Source organism: Anabrus simplex, chromosome 1 (genome assembly GCF_040414725.1).
Source record: "Anabrus simplex isolate iqAnaSimp1 chromosome 1, ASM4041472v1, whole genome shotgun sequence".
Taxonomy (NCBI): Eukaryota; Metazoa; Arthropoda; class Insecta; order Orthoptera; family Tettigoniidae; genus Anabrus; species Anabrus simplex.
In genome coordinates, this window is record NC_090265.1 from 1,300,655,643 (window position 1) to 1,300,676,660 (window position 21,018).

The 21,018-nt window shown below is 40.7% G+C and overlaps 1 protein-coding gene across 1 annotated transcript in view; it reads left to right on the forward strand.

Annotated features, from left to right (window-relative positions):
* The window catches only part of LOC136878463 (calcium/calmodulin-dependent protein kinase type IV), a 587,971-nt gene that overhangs the window by 552,173 nt on the left and 14,780 nt on the right, over window positions 1–21,018 (forward strand). Inside the window, exons 7-9 of the mRNA XM_067152086.2 lie at window positions 90–165; window positions 7,738–7,873; window positions 14,078–14,221. Of these exons, the coding sequence (XP_067008187.2) occupies window positions 90–165; window positions 7,738–7,873; window positions 14,078–14,221 (356 nt within the window). The remainder of the gene's footprint in view (window positions 1–89; window positions 166–7,737; window positions 7,874–14,077; window positions 14,222–21,018) is intronic.

Consider the following 21,018-nt stretch of genomic DNA (forward strand, 5'->3'; position numbering starts at 1 on the left):
TATTCCCAATTTAATTATGACTGTGTCCTATATATTTATAAACAATTTGTCTACATTAGAGTAAAATACGTTTTCGTCTCTTGTTATAGCTCCAGAAATTCTCCTCAACAAAGAAAGTGATTCTCCAGTGGATCTTTGGAGTCTGGGAGTTATAATTTATATAATGTGAGTAGAATATATCACACTTAAGCATTACTTCTATAGGGAGAGGGGGGGTTTATATACGGACGCAAAGAAAGATGTACTTCGTATCATTATCCCACACATGGGGCTAGATGAGGAACTAATATTTGCACATTTCACACATACATAAATACAACGTCTTCGCCGACACATGCACGGTGAACTCACATGTAGCACTCTACAGACACATAACCCACTTTTCTGTGGATTCAGAGTACAAATAGCTAGAGCCCTGCGCGGATATACAAAATAATATCCACATCCGCAAAATGGTTATCCGCGGATATTGTAAATATTTGACTACAGTATATTACACCCGAGGTATTGAAACAGATAGATCTGTTAACATAATACAATACGCCTGATACTTGGCACCAGGACCCTTTTTTTTTTTTTGCTATGGGCTTTACGTCGCACCGACACAGACAGGTCTTATGGCGACGATGGGATATGAAAGGCCTAGGAGTTGGAAGGAAGCGGCCGTGGCCTTAATTAAGGTACAGCCCCAGCATTTGCCTGGTGTGAAAATGGGAAACCACGGAAAACCATTTTCAGGGCTGCCGATAGTGGGATTCGAACCTACTATCTCCCGGATGCAAGCTCACAGCCGCGCGCCTCTACACGCACGGCCAACTCGCCCGGTACCAGGACCCCTATAGCCACAGGTTCATGAGGGACTTCCTCTTGCGACAACTACCGACGTATTGACCTTTGTTCCTTCCAACCATTAATTGCGGGCAGGAGCCATTTAGGCTTACGTCAGATTTACGCCTTTATGGTCTCAAGGCTCTTTATATATCATTGTTCTCCGATACCGTGTCAATGGTCACCAAACAACAAGCAAAAATAAGACTGAGTGAAAATCAATAAACGTCATTATTTAGAAATTTTCTGCAAAATTATCCACACTGCTATACAGTTTGTATCCGCCAAGACATTAACTTCGCGGATGTCTACATCCGTGCAGGGTTCTACAAATAGCCACAAAAAAAAACACAATCAGCATCGTCAGTTTCTTTTACGAAAGAACACTCGTTCATATTCTGATGAAGAACATGTTGGTTCCTCTTAGGATCGTGCTATCGTGTTAAAGAAAAATGAATCTTAAATGCACAATACTGAACGAGTGCGTAAATTCTTCGTACTTCATGAAAATATGCATTCCTATAGTACGGTACAATAAGGTGTATTTTCCTTCACAAATTGGCACAGGAAAATGAACAAAACGAACATTGTTCTGATGGACTGCATATCCATGTGCGGCTCGGAGGCGTGACCAAACTTAGGAGAATAATGGATAGAAAGAGCATTGTAAGAAACGAGGTATTGCTCGCGCAGCGACGAATGGTCAGTTGATCTCCTCTGCTTCTCTTCGGGCATTCCACTGTCATTCAATACTGAAAGTGGTTTGTCTTTCAAATGTGCAATAAAGGCAATTAACACGTAAATAACCACAAAGTTACGCTGTAAGGAGACAAGATGCGGGCGTCCCCGCCTTACCCCATGTGTAACATGTACGCTGACTGCAGTAGCGTAGCCAGGATCGACAGATGCAGGTGTTAAAGTTACAAATAATGAAGGTGCTTGCGAGTGAGTGCTGCGCGTATCCATGAGTGTCTTTATTAGGATACTGGTACAAGTGAATTATGTTGATATTCAGATTGCAATACACTACAAAATCTCACATTAAAATGGATAACGAGAACAATATGATCAAGATCAACAGTTTCACAGACAATGGTATGTTCAGATTACAATCTAAAATCAAACTTTCGAGGCTTCTTAGAAAATAGATTCAAGAAATCTGTTGGTTTTACAATGAAGTCTCTGTGATAGTTCAAAAGAGCGAACACATTAAGTCGACTTTCACTTTTTACTGTCAGTTTCTGTTAATTTTCTTTTGTAAGAACTTCCAGTCCGCCTCTGTGGTGTAGTGGTTAACGTGATTAGCTGCCACCCGCGGAAGCCCGGGCTTGATTCCCGGCTCTGCCACGAAATTTGAAAAGTGGTACGAGGACCGGAACGGGGTCCACTCAGCCTCGGGAGGACAACTGAGTACAGGTGGGTTTTCCGTGGTTTCCCACTTCTCCTCCAGGCAAATGCTGGAATGGTACCTAACTGAAGGCCACGGCCGCTTCCTTCCCTCTTCCCTGTCTATCCCTTCTAATCTTCCCATCCCCCAGAAGGCCTCTGTTCAGCATAGCAGGTGAGGCCGCCTGGGCGAGGTACTGGTCATCCTCCCCAGTTGTATCCCCCGACCCGATGTCTGACGCTCCAGGACACTGCCCTTGAGGCGGTAGAGGTGGGTTCTCTCGCTGAGTCCGCGGGCAAAACCAACCATGGAGGGTAAACAAATTAAGAAAGAAAGAAAGAAAGAAAAAACTTCCATGAAGGGAGATTCTAACCCCCAGTAACCCCCACCCCCCTTGGCTACGCCTCTGACTGACTGGATGGTAATACGTTTCTTACTTATCGCGTGTCCGGCTTCATGGCTAAATGGTTAGCGTGCTGGCCTTTGGTCCAGAAGGTGCCGAGTTCGATTCCCGGCCGGGTCGGGGATTTTAACTTACATTGGCTCGGAGGCTGGGTGTGTGGCCGTTTTCAGTATTAGCATTCATCATAAGTAGGTCCCCATCCTCACAGACGCACAGGTCACCTATACGGTGTCAACTAGAAAGACCTGCGCCTGGCCTCTTGTCGCGTCTCCTCCGTAATCATAAAAAATAACACGCCAAGAAACGCAACAAATTAACTGAGATCGTAGGCGCTGAGTAATCTTCTTGGATCTGATATTCTTTTGTATGATAGTTGCACCATACATACAAATAAACACGTTCAATGAATATTCAGTTTTCACGACCGCATTGTACTCGAAATAAACTTTCAACGTATTAGGTCTTGTTCAGTACGGTGCCTATACCACATATCCAAGAGATTTTAAGTGCAGAATAAAAATGGTCAAGCGGACACTATTTTGATCCGAATCCTCAATTTTCCCATTTCGCGTCGGATGCTCTTGCCCACTGAGCTACGGAGCCTAGATCATATTTGTTCTGTTGGAAAGAACATTAGCTATGCCAGACCTGTGTGTAGTTTAGATCCTGATATTTGTATTAGACCTATAGCTTAGATCCTTTCCAACAGAGCACATTATGATCTAGGCCACCATAGCTCAATGAGTAAGACAATCCGACACAAAATCGGAAAGTTGTAGTTTCGGATCCCACTGGTGTCTAATGAGCTATTTTTGTTCTCTACTTACTATCCCTTCAAAATGTACTGAACACGATCTAATACGTTGAAAGTGTATTTCGAAAACACACACTCTATCTTGGCCCCGTTTTCGCTTTCCATTCAATTATTCTAAACACTTTAGGTCAGACGTCATCACGTAGTTGCTCTAGGGAGCCGGTGTTATTTGCTCCGCTCGGGATGGGTGTTTGTCACGTGACAAGAGAGCAGCAGTCAGGCGGGTTGCATACCGTGGCCATACTGTACTTGCGCCACTGGCCTTCAGTACATACTACGTCATGCACTTCCCCTGCTTCTTCCCCTAGTTGCTCGCTCAGCTGCTCTCGTTCCTCGAGAGCGGGGAACAAACTGGCTCCGAAGGCATTTCGCTCTCTATTGACGATGCCTGGTTTAGGTCAGTGGAATTCGAATTTTTTGGTTGGCGTACCCGGAAAATGCAATTGTTTTACCTTCGTACCCCCGAAGTACGAGTATATTTGGGTTATGCCAGAAATAACAAATGATTGCTGCTGGATGACAAATAATATTAACTACTGTATACTGTAATCATCATCTTCCGCAGCTTATCCCGCTCGCTCAGGGTGCACGCACTGAGGCATGAAAGAGTTGTGGTCAAAAATTTAAGGTCGCATGCCCTTTCTGACACCATAGCATTTTCAACAAAAAATAAAATAAATATCACCCTAATAACACTGGAATCAAACCACGGTCGTCAGGGTGACAGGCAAGCAGCTAAGCCACTACACCACCCAATTCCCCAATAATAACAACAATGTATTGTATATAAATATTGTCACTGGTCAAAGGAAACCTTGCAACTCCTTCGGAGTAAAGTTGACAGAAGAAGTCTGAGCGGTCAACAATGGCCAGAGAACTGTTCCTGGCATTTTCACTGCTTAACGACAGCCCAGTTATTGAACATTGGAGTCTTCTGTTCCCTTCTCAGGCAACGGGGCAAGCCTCCACAAGGCAGATGGAGAAACGTGTTATTTCTCGTGAGTGGAATTACGAAGTTTTGATTGCCTAGCAACGATATTATATATTGGTAGGCCTTTAATTATTAATGCAACAGTTGCTATTGTACTATATACAGTACACTGCTACTGAAAAAAAAAATGTTAATGCGTGTATTTGTCCGCCCCTGTGGTGTAGTGGTTAGTGTGATTAGCTGCCAGCCCCGGAGGCCCGGGTTTGATTCCCGGCTCTGCCACGAAATTTGAAAAGTGGTACGAGGGTTGGAACGGGGTCCACTCAGCCTCGGGAGGTCAAATGAGTAGAGGTGGGTTCGATTCCCTCCTCTACCATCCTGGAAGTGGTTTTCCACGGTTTCCCACTTCTCCTCCAGGCATATCCCGGGATGGTACCTAAGTTAAGGATACGGCCGCTTCCTTCCCTCTTCCTTGTCTATCCCTTCCAATCTTCCCATCCCCCCGCAAGGCCCCTGTTTAGCATAGCAGGTGAGGCCACCTGGGCGAGGTACTGGTCATCCTCACCAATTGTATCCCGACCCAATGTCTCACGCTCCAGGACACTGCCCTTGAGGCGGTAGAGGTGGGATCCCTCGCTGAGTCCGAGGGGAAAACCAACCCTGGAGGGTAAACAGATAAAGAAGAAGAAGAAGAAGAAGAAGAAGAAGAAGAAGAGAATTTTGAAACAAAAAATTTAATAAAGGGCAATGCAGCATACATAAGTATTTTTACGTATCTACTGTAGTGCCATGGGGTTCAATCAATCAACCAATGAATCAATCAATCAATCAATCAATCAATCAATCAATCAATACTGATCTGCATTTAGGGCAGTCGCCCAGGTGGCAGATTCCCTATCTGTTGTTTTTTCTAACCTTTTCTTAAATGATTTCAAAGAAATTGGAAATTTTCCAATCCCTAATTCTAAGTGTATATTTTACTCACGCACTATCCTCGTTAATGAGGCGCTCATCAAGCAACCCAGATTCACATCACATACCAAATTCCGATGAATGCATTAACATTTATATGCTCACAAAGTTGTTAACTAAGTCTAAGTAGACACATCTAGGACTACAAGCAGCAGTTCTTGCGAACATAAGTTCACCAGTGACCTCGAAATATTACAACGCTCACTCAACATGGAGTAGACATGAAAACATGATTATGCTTCTTCATCACTGTTAAGGGAGGATGAGACAGATGAACACAGCTTATTGGTGTGATGAGGGATAACAGGTTCAGCTGCTGATTGTTAATGAGGACATTGCGTCTATAATACAATAATTTGTTCCATGAACGTACACTGCTCAACAAAAGTTTGGAATAACATGGATATGACTATATAGGATTCTTACATTTAATCATTTGGTGATTTTACAATAAATATTTTACAAACTAAACATATTTCCCTATAAATCAAACATTTTGAACAATATATACTGAACAAGCAACACAAAAGGTATCTTCTGAAATTAAGTCCAATCAACCAATATTTGAAACACTCTTCATCACATGGTGCTAACAGTCTCTAGTAATGGGTATGGACACCCCGTGTATAGATGAGTTCTTCCATCCTGTGCTGTTTGCTTCAAATTAGGTCATTAAGTTTGTCTTGGAGTAACCAGTCCCACTCCCCTATTTCAGCTTCAATAAATTCCTGAAGACTGTTCGGTGGGTTTGGACACTCTAAAACGGCCACTTCCAGTGTGTCCCACGCATGTATTAATGTCTAGGGACTGGGAAGTCCTATCCATTTGAGCGATATTGTGTCTTTGAAGATACTGCAACACTGTACCACGACGGCGAGATCTTGCAATGTCATCTGCTGGATGAAATGATCGCCGAATGCAGTTTGGTTGTAGCACCTCTTGTATATATCAGCAGCCATTCAATGTACTCTGGATGGGAATGAGAGGGATCCGCCATTCCAGCATTATTTCTGACTAGAATATAACACTTCTACCAGCATTTCGATGGACTTCCTGGACGTGTCTATATTGATGACATCATCCAGAGGTTCTTCATACTCTTGTACGTCGGGTGTCAGGTCTCAAACCAATCCTGGTCTCATTGGTAAACATGACATTAGCCCATTTTGTAATGGTTCAGTGTTGATGAACAAGTGCCCTGTTCCTTCGATAAGCTTGGTTACGTTGGCTCAGTGCAAAGCTTCTCATTGGCCTTCTGGCCTGAAGACCAACCTCATGCAGTCTTCTGCACACTGGTGTGCGATACACACCCCTGTTGCTCTGGAGAGGTCATTCCTAAGAGCCCTGGCAGTTTATGTTGGCCATCTGGAGACAATGATCCTGGGCTGGTGTTGTAACAAGACGACGACCAGAATGAAGTCTATCGTTCACATTTCCCATCTCTCTGTACTTTCTCCACACCTTAGACATGCTGCTTTGTGTGACATTTAATAGATTGATATGGATGTTGATTCCGATAGGGAACCTGAAATATTTGTCCCGAATGAGTAAATATATAATACCAATATAGTTGGTCCGTTATTGGACATTATAAATTTTCCAGCTAACTCATTCCTGGTTGCCAGCATTTCACCTCACTGTGCTAGGTTGGGGTCATCAGTTGGTAAATATATATATATATTTCAGGTTCCCTATGGGAATCAACATCTATATCATCTGATGGCCAGGCAGGCATCAATTTTTGAAAATGTGACAAAGTACCTCATAGTGCATTGGCACTGCCGGTGGCTCCAAGTAGCCTACGCAGTGGCCTCCACGGTATGCCCTAGCCATGTGTCTTGGTAGGTGTGCTATTTACCAACTGATGAGCCCAACTTAACACACTGAGGTGAAACACTGGCAACCGGGAATAAATTAGCTGGAAAATTTATAATGTCCAATAACGGACCAACTGAATTGGTATTTAATAGATTGGCAACATCTTGCTGTGTGTGGGCTGCCAAAAGTAAAGGCACTAACTGAATCCTGTTATACATTTGTATTTGTCAACGTGTCATGTCACTGCAAGGCTGAACACAAACTGACTGTAGCATTTGGTGATATGGGACAACACACCCACACCATCCATTACAACACTCAGGATGTGACCACGTGACCAGTATACAAGCACAAAGCATGCCTGTAGTACACACTGTTGAACTTCAGAGTTGTGATAGTCTAATAAATAATGCTATGTAAATGCAGCACGGAATATCTCAGAATACTCATATTGGCAGTATTCCAAACATTTGTTGAGGTGTGCATTTAATCACAACATTCAAAGAGAGAAATAGTAGCAAATGTCTGTGAGAGGAAGGTGTAGAGCTCCTAGTCCATAAAAAAGAACTAATGTATACTTACAGGTTATGCGGATTTGAGCCATTCTGGGATGACACTGGGGAGATGGCAATGTTTCAACGTATCACAGAGTGTGAACTCAACTTTCCTTCACCATGGTGGGATGAAATCTCTGACAGTGCAAAAGACCTAATCACTAAAGTAAGTTGAAACTTTTTATAAATTCTTAACTGTGTCAGGGCTGTAATCTTTCACCTTTGCTGTTCGTAGTTTACATGGATCATCTGCTAAAAGATATAAAATGGCAGGAGGGATTCAGTTAGGTGGAAATGTAGTAAGCAGTCTGTCCTATGCTGATGACTTGGTCTTAATGGCAGATTGTGCTGAAAGCCTGCAGTCTCATACCTTGGAACCTGAAAATAGGTACAATGAGTATGGTATGAAAATTAGCCTTTCGAAGACTAAACTGATGTCAGTAGGTAAGATATTCAACAGAATTGAGTATCAGATTGGTGATACAAAACTAGAACAGGTCGATAATTTCAAGTATTTAGGTTGTGTGTTCTCCCAGGTTTGTAATATAGTAAGTGAGATTGAATCATGGTGTAGTAAAGGTAATGCAGTGAGCTCGCAGTTGCGATCAACAGTATTCTGTATGAAGGAAGTCAGCTCCCAGACGAAACTATACATTGGTCTGTCTTCAGACCAACTTTGCTTTACAGGAGCAAAAGTTAGGTGGACTCAGGATATTTAAGTTAGAAAGACATGAAAGTAGCGAGAATGATTGCTGGTACAAACAGGTGGCAACAATGTCAGGAGGGTACTCGGTATGAGGAGATAAAGGCTAAGTTAGGAATGAACTCAATGGATCAAGCTGTACACATAAACCAGCTTTGGTGGTGGGGTCATGTGAGATGAATGGAGGAGGATAGGTTACCTAGGAGAATAATGGACTCTATTATGGAGGGTAAGAGAGGTAGAGGTAGACCAAGATGATGATGGTTAGACTCAGTTTCTAATGATTTAAAGATAGGAGGTATAGAACTAAATGAGGCTACAGCACTAGTTGCAAATAGACGATTGTGGCGACGTTTAGTAAATTCACAGAGGCTTGCAGACTCAACACTGAAAGGCATAACAGTCTTTAATGACTATGTATGTATGTATGTATTTATTAACTGTGTCATGAAGATGATAATAATAATAATAATAATAATAATAATAATAATAATAATAATAATAATAATAATAACAACAGTTTTCATAATCATCATCATGTACTTTACTGTCATGTCCTCCTTCTTCTTCTTCTTCTTCTTCTCCTTCGAGGCTATGTTCCTTCTTTCCTCTGGAATAATTTGTCTGTGTATATCCTTTCTATATGTCCAAACCATTACAACTAGAAACGTTTTACACCTTTTTACCTATGGTAGTACTGTACATTTAAGGATAACCTGTTTCACATTCTTTTTTTTCTTGTTTTAAATTTCGTGTGGCTCTTTCTAGCCAAGTGCAGCCCTTGTAAGGCAGACCCTCCGATGAGGGTGGGCGGCATCTGCCATGTGTAGGTAACTGCGTGTTATGTGTGGTGTGTGCGTTGCAGGGATGTTGGGGACAACACAAACACCCAGCCCCCGGGCCATTGGAATTAACCAATGAAGATTAAAATCCCCGACCCGGCCAGAATCGAACCCGGGACCCTCTGAACCGAAGGTCAGTATGCTGACCATTCAGCCAATGAGTCGGACTCTCATTCGGTGTCTCCTAGTGTTTCTGGCAGTGGACTTGAAATATCTTATTTCAGCTAACTTAATTCTACTTCCAACCTTAGCAGTCGAAGTTCAAATCTCACCGGTGTATTTAAGAACTGAGATATAAGTAGATCTGTTTATGGACAACATAGGTCTATGTCACTTCACTTTTCCTGAGGAACTTGCGGTTTATTGTGTAAAACATTATACTTTACCCAAACAAATCCTCAAGGTATAGACAGAGATTAAGTTCCAGTGGACTACAAAAAAACCAAAGAATGATGATTACAGCTTTGATACCATGCAGTAGCTGTGATGTTGATGGAAGGTTTTCTTCAGCAAAATCTATGTTAAAATCACCACAAAGTATTACTTCTGCACTGCTGTTCCTACCAAAAATGTTATGAAGGACGTATCTAATTTTCCTAAAAAAATCTCAACATCAGCATCTGGTGAACAGTGCATGGTTAACAGAATTACCATTTTACCATAGGGAAGCTTAAATTCCACTGAAGTTAGTTCAAATTCTGATTCAGAATTATGCACTTCAAGATCCTTCCTTTCTTTACATTCAATTCCTCACTTAGCAAAAATACAAACTACCCCATGCTCTTTATTAACCTGACTGTAATAATAATGAGTTCAAGTTCATCATTATTGCACCAGTGTTCATCCAAACAAATAAACAAAACATCCTGTATTGAATTTGAATTTAAATTGATTTAAAATTACTTGTAATTCTAAAATTTTATGTTTAAGACATTGAATGTTCTGATGAAATATTTTGAACTACCTATTCCCACCCTCCAAGTCATTATTAAGTCTGGACCCATATTCTGAATTGAAATGTTATTGGGTCCAGAAGCGAATACATGTTCCTTGAGCTAGATAGTTCTAGGACAGTCTTTCCCTGATTTTTACTTGTAATGATGTTGCTACTTCGGTTTAATTTACTGATGTCTAATAGTGTAACATTTTTGAAATGACTACATATTTGTCTGAATTTCTCATTTGTGTCCTTGACAGCTTTATTCACAATTGACCAGTCAGTTAAATCATGTCTATGGGGCATATTTCTCACTATCACATTTGTATGGGTCAGATTACCTAGAGTCCTTTTCAGAATACTTAGAATTAGATGGAAGAGCGTGAAATGAGAATATGTGCAGCAAAGAGTATAACAGCAGTGATTACAAGAGGTAGAAAGGAAGGATGGGGGAAGATAGTAAATGGAACACAAATAGAAATTGTGAAAAGTTTCAAATACTTGGGAAGTATAATCACAGAAGAAGGGAGGATAACCAGTAAGACTTAAAAGAGAGTACAAGTAAATGGCCTTTGCCAGAGTATGAGGGTATACAGTGGAACCAACATTCCATAGAAATGCAAAGAAGTTCTGTCTTCGACCTATTATATACTGCTATTGACATATGCAGCAACTACTGTACATGCCAACAACAAAATAAGATGAGCGATAAGGTCAAAAAGCCAAGATAAAATTTGGTAGAGGTATCAAAGGGAAGACAAGAAAAGATATAGAATCAGAAAGCGAAGAGATTAGAAAGAGGATTCAGTTTAAAAACTACAGGACAGGATAGAAACAAGCAAGCTAAAATGGAATACACACATGATGGGATTTAGATAGACTGAGTTCCAAAAAAAGAAAATTTACAGAGAAACCAACAGGAAAGAGACCACAAGGTCTCAAAAGAGGTGGATGGATACAGTGGAGGAGAGTTGAGAGAAGAGAAGAAAAGAGAGTAGAAGAAATATTATCAGCAGGAAAAGAGTGATGGGGAGACAGGCAATGATGGAGGTCCTTGATTCACAATCCAATCCAGGAGAGAACTGAAGAAGAAGTAGAAGTTGTCATTCCTTGGTTTTTTATAGTCCACTGGAACTTAATCTCTGTCTATACCTTGAGGATTTGTTTGGGTAAAGTATAATGTTTTACACAATAAACCACAAGTTCCTCAGGAAAAGTGAAGTGACATAGACCTATATTGTCCATAAACAGATCTACTTATATCTCAGTTCTTAAATACACCGGTGAGATTTGAACTTCGACTGCTAAGGTTGGAAGTAGAATTAAGTTGGCTGAAATAAGATATTTCAGGTCCACTACCAGAAACACTAGGAGACACCGAATGAGAGTCCGACTCATTGACTGAATGATCAGCATACCGACCTTCGGTTCAGAGGGTCCTGGGTTCGATTCCGGCCGGGTCGGGGATTTTAACCTTCATTGGTTAATTCCAATGCCCCGGGAGCTGGGTGTTTGTGCTGTCCCCAACATTCCTGCAACGCACACACCACACGTAACATGTAGTTACCTACATACGGCAGATGCCACCCACCCTCATCGGAGGGTCTACCTTACAAGGGCTGCACCCGGCTAGAAATAGCCACACAAATTTTTTTTTTTTAATTGGAGATTACTGATGAAAATGAGGGCTACTGGACTGGACAGAAGAGTGGTTGAATGGGTGGCTAAATTTCTAGAAAACAGAACTCAGAGAATTACAGTAGGTGAAGTATTATCTCATCCTGTAATAATGAAGAGGGGGTGGGAGGGGTCCCACAGGGCAGTATTACTGGACCTTTATAATTTCTTATATATGATATGAGTAAAGAACTGGAATCACAGATAAGGCTATTTGCAGATGATGTTATACTGTATAGAGTAGTAAATGGGTTGGAGAATTGGGAGCAAGCAACTGCAGTGGGACCTAGACAATGTTGTGAGATGGACAGCAGACAATGGTATGATGGTAAATAAGATGAAGAGTCAAGTTTTAGGTTTCACCAAGAGGAAGAGTACTCTCAGTTTAATTAGAGTATTGATGGGGCGATAGTACCTCCTGGAGAATACTGTAAGTAGCTAGGTGTTAATATAAGGAAATATCTTCATTGGAGTAATCATATAAGTAAGGTTGTTACAAAAGATCTCTGCACATGATTGTTAAGAATATTTAGGGGTTGTAGTAAGGATGTAAAGGAGAGGGCATATAAGCCTCTGGTAAGACTCCAATTAGAGTACAGTTCCAGTTGACATGAGAACTGGAAAAGATCCAAAGGAAAGCAGCACAATTTGTTCTAGATGATTTCCAAAAATTCTGCAAACTTTGGAGTGGGAAGACTTGAGAGTAAAGAGACGAGATGCTTGACTATGTAGTATGCTTTGAGCTGTCAGTGGAGAGATGGCGTGGAATGACATTAGCAGACAAATAAGCTTGAGCAAAGATTTTAAAAGTAGGAAAGATCATAATATGAAGATAAAGTTGGAATTCAAGAGGATAAATTGGGAAGATATTCATTTATAGGATGAGGAGTAAGGATTGAAATAAATTATCAAGGGAAATGTTCTATAAATACCAAAGTTCTTTGAAAACATTAAAGATAAAGCTCGGTAAACAATTGATAGGGAATCTACCACCTGGGCGACAGCTCTAAGTGCGGATCATTGATGACTGATAGAACATTTTATACCTTACAATATTGCATAACAATATGACAAAATCCCAAAAGAATAACATGCATGGAACGGCCCAAAATTTGAAGTTGGAATTTCTTTGAAAAATCAGTGATGTGACAGTCTGGATATAAATTCGAACCCCTGATGTGGGGTACCATTTGTAAGTTCTCTGTGAGCGCAATATGATGGTACCACACTGGTTACCTACAACCTTTAGAGGAAAAGTTCTGCAGGGGTTGGAAATGTGAGTATTTCTTAATTTGTTTCATATCACCTTCTCAATATAAATTCCAACCCCTCATGTATATATCATTCAATAGAGAACTGACTACACCCAACATAATAGTACATTGTAGTAGACCTGAGCCAACCTGGGCAGAAGTTACATGGTGTACAGAATTTCAAAAATTAGCTTTTCTTTCGAATATCTGAAGCCATCTCTTTTCAGTTTCGACTCAGTTAATTTATAACTGTTAAGTTCTTCAGTCTGCCAAAACTAATTTTGAGTAATAAATTTATAAACTACCTGAAAAAATATAGTAACAGAATTATACTTTTTTTAAATTAAAAAAACAGAATGACATGTTTTCTTGAAAGGACATCATCAGTTTTTATCAAATCACACTCAAATATTTTGAAGAATATAAACATTTATATTTAGTTTGTTTAAATATGAACTTGAAATCTGGAACTTACTTTAATAAAGTCCTGTTTCTCTCCACTCTTAAAGTATAATTCTGTTACCATATGTTTCCTTTTTCAGGTAATTAATAAATTTATTACTCATAAGATTTGTATGGAGGTATATTTACTATCAAGAGTTTGTAAACTTACTCACGTGCAGTTGTCAGTGCCATTATAATGCAAATGACTGGGATGAGTGGCTCAGATGGTATAGAGTGCTGGCAGTCTGAATCTAAGTTGGCTTGCTTGACTCCAGCTCAGTCTGTTGGTATATTAAGGTGCATAGCCTTGTGTCAGTAGAATGATTGACATGTAAAAGAAATTCTGGCACCTTGGCATCTCCAAAAACCATAAAAGTATTTGGTGAGACATAAAACTATTAACATTCTTACTATTGACATAATTATCATAATAATTCAAGTGGAGAAGTGAATTTCTTACTAATTTCTTTTGACTATATTGAAATATATGCATGAAATATTGTAATATTTTCAGTTCCTGCAGTTAGAGCCTTCCAAGCGACCCACAGCCAGTGAAGCTTTAGACCACCCATGGGTTCGAGGTGAGACCACAAGATGGCACCACATGGACAGCACCATCGAGCGACTTCGAGAGTTCAATGCCAGAAGAAAGTTTAGAGTAAGTTGCAATCACTGCTATGAATTCACAATTTCAGTATGTATACCCTTAGGCCTGTAGACAAATTATGATTAAACCCTGAAATTGTTCAGCTGTCCCCACGCCCTAACACAGTACCTACCAATATGTAGCCAAATGCGCCAACTTATTTCACAAATTATCACACAGTTTAGTACGATTTACATACCTGCCAACTTTTAGAAACCAAAAATAGGAAGATTTTTTAATTCTTGGATTTCATCACATATACTCCACCACGGTCTACGTGAAAAAAGGTCAGGATATTTTTTTTTTTTTTTGCTAGTTGTTTTACGTCGCACCGACACAGATAGGTCTTACGGCGACGATGGGACAGGAAAGGGCTAGGAGTGGGAAGGAAGCGGCCGTGGCCTTAATTAAGGTACAGCCCCAGCATTTGCCTGGTGTGAAAATAGGAAACCACGGAAAACCATTTTCAGGACTGCCGACAGTGGGGTTCGAACCTACTATCTCCCGAATACTGGATACTGGCCGCACTTAAGCGACTGCAGCTATCGAGCTCAGTAAAAGGTCAGGATAAAGGGCATACATATCTACAGTTACAGTGTGAAATGACCATTAAATTTAAAATCTTAAACTAAGAAAACATAAAAATGGTTACAAGAAAATGTACCTAATCACTCTCATTTATGTACCTAATAGGTAATAATATTTGTCACACCGACACACGCAACAAAATGCATAATACCGTATTTTCTCGCGTAATTAACGCACTTTTTGACGAAAAATAAAGGAGAAAACTTCGGCTGCGTGAATTATTCAAGGAATTCGGATGTTTACAAATTATTTACAATTCATTTACATTTAAAAGATACATAAAATATAATGCAAACACAATTGGTTCAACTCAATTGCGGTTATCGTCATTTGGCGCAACATTCCAGCGTGAGATTTTTTCTGAAAAGTCAAATAGAGTACAAGTTAGACACACGGGTTTGAAGTACCGACACTGGAAAATATTCTACCCAACTCGAGCTGACAATACGACCTGAATGACATCATCATCATCATCATCATCTGTTTACCCTCCAGGTTCGGTTTTTCCCTCGGACTTAGCGAGGGATCCCACCTCTACCGCCTCAAGGGCAGTGTCCTGGAGCTTCAGACTCTTGGTCGGGGGATACGACTGGGGAGTATGACCAGTACGTCGCCCAGGCGGCCTCACCTGCTATGCTGAACAGGGGCCTTGTGGAGGGATGGGAAGATTGGAAGGGGTAGACAAGGAAGAGGGAAGGAAGCGGCCGTGGCCTTAAGTTAGGTACCATCCCGGCATTCGCCTGGAGGAGAAGTGGGAAACCACGGAAAACCACTTCCAGGACGGCTGAGGTGGGAATCGAACCCACCTCTACTCAGTTGACCTCCCGAGGCTGAGTGGACCCCGTTCCAGCCCTCGTACCACTTTTCAAATTTCGTGGCAGAGCCGGGAATCGAACTCGGGCCTCCGAGGGTGGCAGCTAATCACGCTAACCACTGCACCACAGAGGCGGACCCTGAATGACATACCGGCATAAAAAGAAAACTGTCCAACACGAGAAGGGGCGGGCATCGAAGGAGGGACCCTGCTACATTGCCCCAAACCGTTCGTATCCAATCTTGTACGAGTGAAGTATCCATCCACCCTTTTTCTTGAATACAGACGTGGATCACTCGCGGAAATTTTGCTTAGGCATTGTTTTTCGTTTTAGAACAATGTAAGGTGCAAGCTTTCTGCCATCAGCTGTTACAGCAAGCACTGCAGTACATCGTTGTTTTTTGCTTCCGGTAGCGCGTACGATAACACTGTATGCTCCTTTCTCATCGACTGCTCGACTTTGTGGTATATGGAAACTGATTGGCGTCTGACTTGCGGTGCCTATAAGGGAGATGGAATATTCCTTCACTTTACCTTGATATACTAACAATTTGTTGGTTATTTTAATCCACCTTTTCAATATAAATTACAGTTTGTGTTGCTAAGTTGTAATGTTACAACACTAATTTACCGGGACATGTTTCGCTTTTATTCACAAGCATCATCAGCCTATACAATTGCCTCAAGGTTTGTCATATTTGGATTGTTGTTACAAATTTCATTACATTGAATGTAAATCTAATCTCAGTGATGATAATATTTAAAACACAAGAATAATATACACATTAAAAATTGTGACAATATGATTTGCAATGTTAAAATGGAGTAACTCTTAATTCTAAAACACACTGACGTCCAAAACACACTTTTTACAATTTGAAAATTTGGCTAAAAATTGTTTGCAATGTTAAAATAAAATTGATTCAACTATACTTTGGCATTAAAATTTGAGTCATAAATATAAATATTGGATGCTAATATATAGGAGCCATAGTTTCTGAAGTGCGTTGGTTTCTAGAATACAGTAACATTTCAGTATTGAGAATTTTAGTTAAGAATTGTGCTCTCTAAATAATGTTATTTAAAAAGACTGTAATTTTACATTATGCGTGATTAGTCATGATGATAATCTAGAATTGAAGTCTTGGGTTCGTTGGAAAATGGCTTCTAGATTTGATGAGGCTTGCTGCTGCAGTTTGGCAATTTGATCAGAGGAAGTATTGACATATTTAATTCTTGTTTGTAGCGACCAGACTCTCCGTTGGAAGTTGATTGTTTTGATGTAAGTTATGGTTAAAAGGGACTTCAATCCAAATTTTTAGTATCTGATTATGTTTCTTTCGATTTATAGAATGGAAGAAGCATCCCTTTGTCTGCTGCTACAGAATCTTGTGGACCTTATTGCGTTACTGTGACTATTGTCTGTTGTGGCTCTACTCCTTGTATTGAAAAGGTGGATTAAAATAACCAACAAATTGTTAGTATATCATAGCATAGTTCAATACGGGTCTAATAATGAGATTAGTTACATGTAATCACTTTACCTTCTCAATCACAAAGCGATGAAAATGGTTGAAATCATTCGTCACTTTTTGGCATTGTTGTTCTTCGTCGAAGAGTAATTCCATAAATTAATCAAGCCTCGGCTAACTTTCAAATCCGAGACACTGATTCCACGTGCCGCGGCTATTTCTCAATTCTTAAAAATACAGCATATCTGAGAAATGGCTTATCCAACATTGCGTAACAAAATCATACAATTAAGCAGATATATAATCCTCTACTTGCGGAAACATGCCGCTTTTTGGTCCGCGAAATGCTCTGCGAGACTTGTTGGCCGCTTGAAGTGCACTTCTCTTACCGCGGTAGCGCATGTTTCATTTGGACACTGAATACTTGCTGCCCGCTGCTCTATTCCCGTATGTTTCGGCGTAACTGATCACCGCGAGTTCGTATGATGCAGTATTAATCGAATACTGTGGACTGACAAACAATTTTGAGATCACACAATATCCCGTACCCGAAACACTCGTAAAACTAGTGCAGTGGGAACTCCTGCCGAGTGCGGGCTAATAACAGAACGTTGCCCTGTACTTGGAATACCCGTTTTCGCAATAGGAAGCCTGCTACTTGAGTAGTTGACATCTATTTCGAAACGCATCCGGAGCTGAGTGATGGATGTTCTAAGTTGTGGGTGCGTCAAATACGTGAACATTTCTTTTTCTCCACTTTGCACCCAAAAATATTGGGATGCGTAAATTACGCAATGGCATCCATTGCGCGAGAAAATACGGTAGTTTCCTTTAATAGCCGGTAAAATGAACGGAAATTTATAGGCGTCTCTGAACACTTGAAGATAACGTTTGTTATATTTTTTGGCCATAACATGAAGAGAAAATACCAGAAACTGTCACCGACACAACCCCCTTAAAAACATTCAACTCATTAAAATTATGCACTTAAATACGCGAAACTGCCACATACAAAACAATTCAATATCTCCCATACATTATTAACATGCGACTTTGACACAGGAGGAAAGCATAGAAATGCAAGGAAAAACACGTGGCCTACAACTCCGACGTAACTACGCACAGAAACGTTAACAGCACGCGAACAACACAATAACAAACTAATTCTTTCGTCCCGATTAACTGAGTCGTTAGCGCGCGCTAGCCTCTTGCTTACAGGACGATTGCCCACCCGAATCCCCAGCTGAGACCTCGTGCGCATGGATGTTGCTGCGCTCTGGCGGCAAGTTGCTCGAATAGTTCATGTGACTTGTTCTTGTCAGTGAAATGAAGCAACGCGATTATCAGGCTGCGTTTGTTGAGATACGAAATCAAGTTCGAGATGGAAGAAAGTTCTACAAAGAGTAGAACAAGTTGTTCTGTGGTTGGATGTAACTATTCCTATAGAAATTGTCCTCCTGGAACGAAATTCTTCGTATTCCCAAACAATAAGCACACATTTGGTACCTAACTCATTTAGACAAAATTGTTCGTCTCATAGGTGTCTTAGTGAACTTCAGTCCTCCGATCATTAAAACAGACGACTAGGTAAAGGCCTAAACTTAAACATGATTGTATAATTATTGAATTGTACATGATTACATCGATTTAGTTCACTGTTATTTTATCTTTTCAATTTTAACTCAAGTAGAAATCATATCATGTTTGAAATGTCTGAATAGTGGTAAAATCTATGCATGAGTATGGTAACATTGTAACACTATCCATAACGCTTGAAAATTAGCGGGAGGTAATGTTCGAAATAAAACCTCCGTGCCGTGAGAATAATATTTGAAAGGAATTCTTCTTTTCTGGACACACCCACTTTCACACTTTTCTTTGGAGAATATACAAAAAAGTCATGGGAGTTGAGGTTCAAAATATACAATGATGCCTGTACCTGGGTGTAATATACGTGAGTTTCCTTAACTTGATATCACCATCAATGTCAATATACAAATTTGGAACATTACACATGTTCTCATCAATCACGGGCTTTTCCAAACACGAGTAAGGGAACTTAATCTCCAAAAGAGAGGGTCAGACCTGACCTAGCACTATCCCATCCAGGCTACTAGGGTTGCTCTTCGTTTATTAACAAACCCAGCTGTGACACGCAACATTGGGACGATAAACAGAACTCCTGAAGTGCCCTCTGCTCATTATCTCTGCCATATCTCACTACAGGATTGTTTATGTCCTTAGAAATAAGAAGCTGAGTTGCCAGTTTATTAAAATCTCCACTCTGCAGTGTCATGATCTTGTTAACACTGGCTGGCAGATATGTGTAATTTTCTTGGATCGAACCACGCAGGATTTTTAGACTGAGCCCTAGTCTCAATCGCAATAGCATACGTCTACGATTTTGTGACTTTTACGTTGTCATAATAAAAATTCAGGACGTCACTTTGCAACGTGCACTCTTAATAACTGTTTGGCACTATTGATATCTTGCCACTTGACAAGTAATTTATTCCATAGCATCTAAACAATTTATTAACGTTTTGAAGGTCTAATTGCTGAAGACACTGAAGTAAAAGTCTTGTTTCGCTCTGTTCTACAGCATCATCCACGATAGCTTCAACAGTGGAATTGGAGACAATTAAGGATTCACCTTCACATTCGGCCTTCAAAATTCTTGTAAAAGAACAGTCTATAAATTTAATTTTCTCATATAGTTCAGTTTTGCTGAATGTTTCAAATCCCTCACTTTCCAGTACGCTACAAACTAGCCGCTTACTTAATCTGTCCTTGAACATTTCTCCTAAATGTTCACCTTTAGAATATTCTGCGGCAACATTTTTAGGTTTTTCCCATTGTTGCAGAAAAGAAATATTCGAAGAATCTTTTTCTGTATTAATATAAATGCAAAGCGCAGCAATGTGCTTACAGCATTTGGGAAGGCTTGCTTTGCATTCACACTCGGCTGGCTGAATATTCCTGTTGCAATCGACCTGTTAAATGTTAAAACTAGACTAGCATTAATTAATGAAAAAATAATTTACAACGGCAATGGACACGGAAAATGTGTACTGTATATTAAAGTTATGTTTGAAATTAATAGTCTGTATATACATATGACTTCCTCTCTCTCTTCTTCTTAATCTGTTTAGCCTCCAGGGTCGGTTTTTTCCTCGGACTCAGCGAGGGATCCCACCTCTACCTCCTCAAGGGCAGTGTCCTGGAGCTTCAGACTCTGGGTCGGGGGACACAACTGGGGAGAATGACCAGTACCTCGCCCAGGCGGCCTCACCTGCTATGCTGAACAGGGGCCTTGCGGGGGGGATGGGAAGATTGGAAGGGATAGACAAGGAAGAGGAAAGGAAGCGGCCGTGGCCTTAAGTTAGGTACTATCCCAGCATTTTCCTGGAGGAGAAGTGGGGAACCACGGAAAACCACTTCCAGGATGACTGAAGTGGGAATCGAACCCACCTCTACTCAATTGACCTCCCGAGGCTGAGTCGACCCCGTTCCAGCCCTCGTACCACTTTTCAAATTTCGTGGCAGAGCCGGGAATCGAACCCGGGCCTCCAGGGGTGGCAGCTAATCATAGTAACCACTATACCGCAGAGGCGGGCACATATTAATTATGGTGCAAAAAGAAAGGTAACTATTCCTCTAAGTTTAACTGCATAAGGCGTTTGATTAATGCTCGTTTCCCTCAAACAGAAGCTGGATATTTCTTCTCCCAATCGTTCTTTCACCTGGAATATGTGATAACTGAAATATGACTTATCCCAACGAATATTCTGAAAGTCCACACAAATCTCTACGTACGACGACAGTTCAGCTTTAAATAGCTTCCTTCACTGTCACACTTGATTCTCCCGCACAAGCCACTACACACAGTCGTCACATGAATGTTCTGAGCGAGTTGCCGCTAGGAGCGCCAGCAG